Raw genomic sequence first — 6,000 nt, 5'->3', positions numbered from 1 at the left:
TTCAAGCCTTTTCAATAAGCCAATATGTACTCACTTTGTAGTCTCTTCTCCTATATTGCTGTTAAAATAATTTTTCACATCTGCTGATTTTGTCTTTCATGCTGCTGCTCAAGAACAGTGCTGTTTTATTTTGAACCAAAATACAACGCTCCTTTTGTCCTTTGAGGCCTTCACCAATCAACATTCCACCCCTGCATTAGTCTTATTTCTCATTCTCTAGCAAAGCAGATCTCATTGCCTTGTTCTCACTTCCTTTGTACTTTATATTTCTCTTATCCGAATGCCCTCTCTCTCCTTCTCTCCACTCTATTTTATTTTCCTATTGAAGATACAACTCATATTCTTTGAATTAGGGCTCTAACTTCATCTTTCGTATTTATTTTTACTATGTGGTCATTGTATTGAATTGCTCTAACTTGTATGTTTCTTTCCCATTGTGAATTCAAGTTGATACAATGTACATCTCCAGATCTTTTCTATATTCTCTTAAAGATGATCCTTTATTCCGTACTACCTATGATAAGATGCAGCACATAGTCAACTGGTTTAAAAGTAAGTAAAATGAGATACCAAAACTCAAGTGTCCACATTTGCAGTCATTGGTATACCTGGTTTAGGTTTATGGGAGGCAGCATGGAGACTACTATCTATCTAATAACAGTTTGAATATTCATAACTAGTCATCCATGCCAACTCTTTTATGATGCTGTGCCATTCATTACCATACGGGGCACTCCTCCTTATTGTGCCTTTATCTTTCAAGACACAATTTACTATTCAACAAATAGGAAGCAGTGAAATCAGTGTGTGCTCGTGTGTATACATGTATCTTTGCCTTAACATGGGCCTAAACCTAAATTCCATGAAGGCTGTAAACAGAAAAAAAATTACCCCACTTTTGACCATTATTTTCATGGTTCCCTGAAATAAAAGAGTCTGTTTATTCTTAATGTTTTTATGATTTAGTGATATCCTATAGAATAATTCAATTTCACAAAGGCGGTGAACAATAGATGTGGTAGAAGAGCCTGAAGGGAAGAAATGGGTTAGAGAGAATCAGTAAAACTAAAAATATAACACCATCAGACTTCCAAAGCAAAGCCAGCTATAATGGAGCAGAAAGCATCAGGGGAAATCTCTTATTTCATTCTGGCACTGAGGGCAAAGAAATTTTACTTTTTAATTTCTTGGGGACAAATTGACTTTGTCAACACAGCATCTTTATTTTTACCACATCATTTAAAATTGTATTCACAGTTTTAAAAGAAAAACTTTAGAAAAATTAAATTTAGCAGAGTTTATTTGAGAAAAGAATTATTCATCTATTGGGCAGCCCTCAGAACCAGGAGAGGTTCAGAGAGCTCCACTCAACATGGGGAGGCAGTATTAGGAAAAGGAAATGACATACAGAAACAGTTTGATTGGCTACAGTTCAGCATTTGCCTGATATAGACACTCTCTGATTGGTTGACAGTCTGTGATTGGCCAAAGCTCAGCTGCTGTGATTGGCTGAGGCTCAGCAACTCCTTATAAGAACATGCTCTTAAGTTGGGCTGCAGTTTATTATGTGCAGAGGCTGCTTTAGGCCAAGTTTAATTTAATTTAGCAAGAGTTCTATTATCAATGCCAATCTGTAGATTCTTATAATTAAATCTGTATTTGTCCAGTACTCCTTTTGTGAATCCAAAAAATCTAAAAATCCGTGGAAACTATTTTTATTATCCTTGGGTGACAGAATATTACCAGACCTTAATGAATTTGGTGATAAAACCAAATTGACAAAATTATTTAATTTTCATTTATCCCACTTCTGGCAAATATTTATACATTTTGCTGCTCAAACAATGTTTGGATACAGAGGGAAGTTCTAGACTACTTGGACATGTGATATACTATATGGATGCTATTATTTGACTAAAATTCAAAATTTTCTGAAATTGGAAGCCTATCTGGCCCTAACGATTTGCAATTAGTAATTGTGGATCTGAGCTCATTTTCTCCTTTGATTTTATCAAGGAGAAATTCTAAATTATGTGCTACAATCTTGCAAATATTTCTTTAGTACCTTGAAGTTTTTGAATGCCTCTATCATGAAGGAAGTAGCTGAGTCAGATTTTTAACAAACAAAGGAGAACTCTGGATACAAATTACACAAAGGGACTGAAAATAATTTAAAACATGATGAAATATGAAGGAGCACAATTCAGAACTCAAGAATATGAAGAGTTGTAATGTATTTTATTCTTTATCATACATATGTGCTGAATGAATATATGTATACACTATATATATGCACACACATATACATATAAAATGTACACATGTAAATATTTCATCAGTCTAATGACAGACTTGGGAAACAGAATTGTAGTTGCTGAATGTGTATGCGTATGCCTCATGCCTTATTCTCACAATAGATCACAGTAGCAATTCAAAAAATGATGCTTAAATCCAGTGTGGTGTCTCTGATGAAAAAAAAAAAAAAAACAGATGCGTATTATAGATGTAAATACCCATACACACATAATCTCTACCCATCAGACTACTGGCCTTCAAATTTTTTTCCAATGTAATTATAGAAAATTAGTACTTTTCAGTATTTTATCCAGTAGAGTTACTGGAGTATTGGCTCCCAATGTATGGTGCCAACTTCCTGAGAGGATAGTTTTTGGGTGGTTGTTGTTTACCTGAGTAATTCAGAAGGCATCTGAGTTGTACACAAAGCAGCCTGTGTTGGGAGTAGAGTGAGTCAGGCACAAGTCCTCTGCTTTGTGCTGTGCTCTGACTCCCAGGAAGTTCCACTTGCCCTCTTTTTTTTTTTTTTAATTTTTTTTAATTTTGTTTGTTTGTTTTTTGAGATGGAATCCCTCATTGTCACCAGGGCTGGAGTGCAATGGCGTGATCTCGGCTCACTGCAACCTCCGCCTTCTGCTTTAAATGATTCTCCTGCCTAAGCCTCCTGAGTAGCTGGGATTACAGGCGCCCGCCACCATGCCCAGCTAATTTTTTTGTATTTTTAGTAGAGACAGCATTTCACTATGTTGGCCAGGCTGGACTCGATCTCCTGACCTTGTGATCCGCCAGCCTCAGCCTCCCAAAGTGGAAGGATTACAGGCATGAGCCACCGCGCCTGGCCTCTGCCTGCTCTCTTTAAGGAGAAAGTCTGGGTCATCACTGTTACAAACAGGGCAGGGCATGGGATTTGGACAATCAGCATTTACTTAAGGTCCACCATGTGCTGAAATCTGAAGACGACACTGGGAGCTGTTTCAGTGTTACTAGCAGACAGAAAAGTCTTTTTCTGCAAGAACTCACAACATAAGCAGAGAACAGGGCAACCCCATATTAAATGAATTATCTAAGGTATATGAATAAAAGAGCATTGATAGTGTTATTAATATGCATTACGAATGTCAAATTCAATAACATATTCAGATGAAAACTATCAAGGCCTGGACTTGCTGAAGGCACTCTTTTCACCTTTGCTTTTGGTATGCAGGTAGGTATTGCAGAATCTTCTCTTTATAGAGGTTAAGAAGATGCTGTAACGGAAAAAGGATTACAGGGCACAGCTAAGTTCCCATCTAAAGTTGGTGCCACAGCAAAGGAATCAATCAACAAAGTGAAGACACCAACCTGCAGAATGGGAAAAAAATACTCAAACACTACCCATCTGACAAGGGGCTAACAACCAGAATATATAAGGAGCTCAAACAACTCTACAGGAAAATCTAATATGATTTAAAAATGCTCAAAATATCTGACAGACATTTATCAGAAGACATATAAATGGCAAACGGGTATGTGAGAACTGCTCAACATCACTGATCATCAGAGAAATGCAAATTAAAACTACAAAGTAATATGACTTCACCCCAGTTAAAATGGTTTTTATCCCAAAACAGGCAATAACAAGTGCTGGTGAGGAGGTGAAGAAAAGGAAACCCTCATACACTAATGGTGGGAATGTAAATTAGTACAGCCACTATGGAGAACAGTTTAGAAGTTCCTCAAAAGAGCAAAAATAGGACTGCCATATGATCCAGCAATCCCACTGCTGAGTATATACCCCAAAGAATGGAAATCAGTCTATCGAAGAAGTATCTGCATGTCCATGTATATTGCAGCATGTTTCACAATATCCTAGATTAAGAAACAACATAAGTGTCCATCAACAGACAAGTGGATAAAGAAATGTGGTACAGGTGCAGAATAGAATTCAATCAGAGGAAAGAACGAGATCCTGTCATTTGCAACAATATGGATGGAACTGGAGGTCCTTATGTTAAGCGAAATAAACCGGGCACAGAAAGACAAATTTCGTATGTCCCCACTTATTTGTGGGAGCTGACATTGAAAACAATTGAACTCATGGAGATGGAAAGCAGAATGGTTACCAGAAGCTGGGAAGGGCAGTGGGAGGAAAGGGGGAGTGTGGGGATGGTTAATGCATACAAAAAAGAGTTAGAGAGAATGTATAAGATCTAGTATTTGATAGCACAACAGAGTGACTATAGTCAATAATAATTTAATTGTACATTTGAAAATAACTAAAAAGGTATAATTGGATTGTTTGTAACACAAAGGATAAATGCTTGAAGTGATGGAAATCCCACTGACCTTGATGCGATCATTACATATTCAATGCCTATATCAAAATATATCATATACCCCATAAATACTATGGGTATATTACTGTATTACTATGTAATCACAGCAATGAAAAATAAAAATAATAATAATAATAGAGTTGGTACCAGTAAAAAGATGAGAGAATGGATTGTAAATGAAGGATTGGTTCTGGAGCCTCAGGACTTAGAGAGACACAGAGCTCCAATACTGCCTTCTGGCAGTTTCTGGAAAACATTCCACCCACTGTACTGTGGCCATTATTTTAGAGTATGGGAATCCTTTTGTTTCCTAACAAAAAGTCATAATTTTTACATTTCTTTGTCATGATGTGAAAGGAACTGATGATTTCTTTCTCAGAACTCTGTGGCCCTTGTGAGTGAAACAGAGAGGACAGGCCATGCTTCAACATGAATGCAGCAGCATCCTTTGGAAACAATCTCAAGACCTAACTGAAAACCAATGTTTCTAATTTAAGTATGAGACAGTAATTACTCATACAGCCAGAGAGGATTCCAAGTCCCTGCCTATTTGCAGCACTATCTAAAAACAGTCAACTCATCTTTCAAATCTGACCAAACTACAAATGGTATGAGAACTCCATCGTTTAATAAGGATGTTCATTTTGGCACTCAGCAGCTTACGCATGGCTCGCAGATGGCATCTGTCTCATTTTGCGTAATCCAATCATCCTGCACTACTGCGTCTCACACTTAGTCTCCAGGAGTAATTGAAAAGCTCACGGTGACAATTGTGTCTTCTTCCAGATGTCATCGCTATAAGGAGTGGGGCTTTCATCACCTCCTTGACGTAGGATGTGTACATGGCTCTCCAGGTCAGAGTTGCTCCAAGCAAGGTAAAGAGAAATTACTTCTTTGCATTGCCTTTCTGTGGCTGCCTAGCACTGGTGTAAATGAATATGTTCTATAAATGGCCTCTCTGTCAGTGGGCAACTTGTTTCACTTTTGGCTGGGTACCATACAGAAAACATTCTGCTGCACGGCTTGCATCTTGTGGTAATAGGGCAATATAAAGGCACCCATGCCCAAGAAAGGATTCTAAAACATGTAAATAGTGGCTGTTTGGAAGGCACCATTTTATTCAGAGGTAAGCTCTCTGGTGTTAACACCTGCAAGTCTGCTATCGTTTTCTGAAATCATGACAGTTTGTTCTCAATCTTTTTTTCTTTCTTTCTTTTTTTTTTTCTTTTTTTTTTTACAGGGAGTGGTTTTTATTTTTGTAACTTCTAAAGGGTGTGCAAAATTTTAAAGGCAAAGTATTGAAACATTTCAAGCTGTAGGTTTGTTAGTTTCTTTTTCTCCCCCGAGGCTAGTGTTAATAGTTGTGTTTTACTTCAGTGTAAAAATACCC

General features: G+C 37.4%; 1 protein-coding gene across 4 annotated transcripts in view; it reads left to right on the top strand.

Moving 5' to 3' along the window:
- Nucleotides 1–5,136: 5,136 nt before the first annotated feature.
- Nucleotides 5,137–6,000, top strand: part of TMEM244 (transmembrane protein 244) — a 37,115-nt gene continuing 36,251 nt past the window's right edge. For 2 of the 4 annotated variants that reach the window (XM_073022457.1, XM_008007087.3), the window contains exons 1-2: nucleotides 5,137–5,218; nucleotides 5,397–5,485. In XM_073022457.1, the coding sequence (XP_072878558.1) occupies nucleotides 5,453–5,485 (33 nt within the window). In that variant the 5' untranslated portion in view covers nucleotides 5,137–5,218; nucleotides 5,397–5,452. Of the gene's footprint in view, nucleotides 5,219–5,242; nucleotides 5,486–6,000 lie in introns of those variants that run through there. The other 2 variants (XR_005241286.2, XM_073022458.1) reach the window with 1 other exon arrangement.

The sequence above is a fragment of the Chlorocebus sabaeus genome, chromosome 13 (genome assembly GCF_047675955.1).
Source record: "Chlorocebus sabaeus isolate Y175 chromosome 13, mChlSab1.0.hap1, whole genome shotgun sequence".
Taxonomy (NCBI): Eukaryota; Metazoa; Chordata; class Mammalia; order Primates; family Cercopithecidae; genus Chlorocebus; species Chlorocebus sabaeus.
Note: the sequence above shows the minus strand (reverse complement) of the source record. Positions and strands in the feature narration are given on the sequence as shown.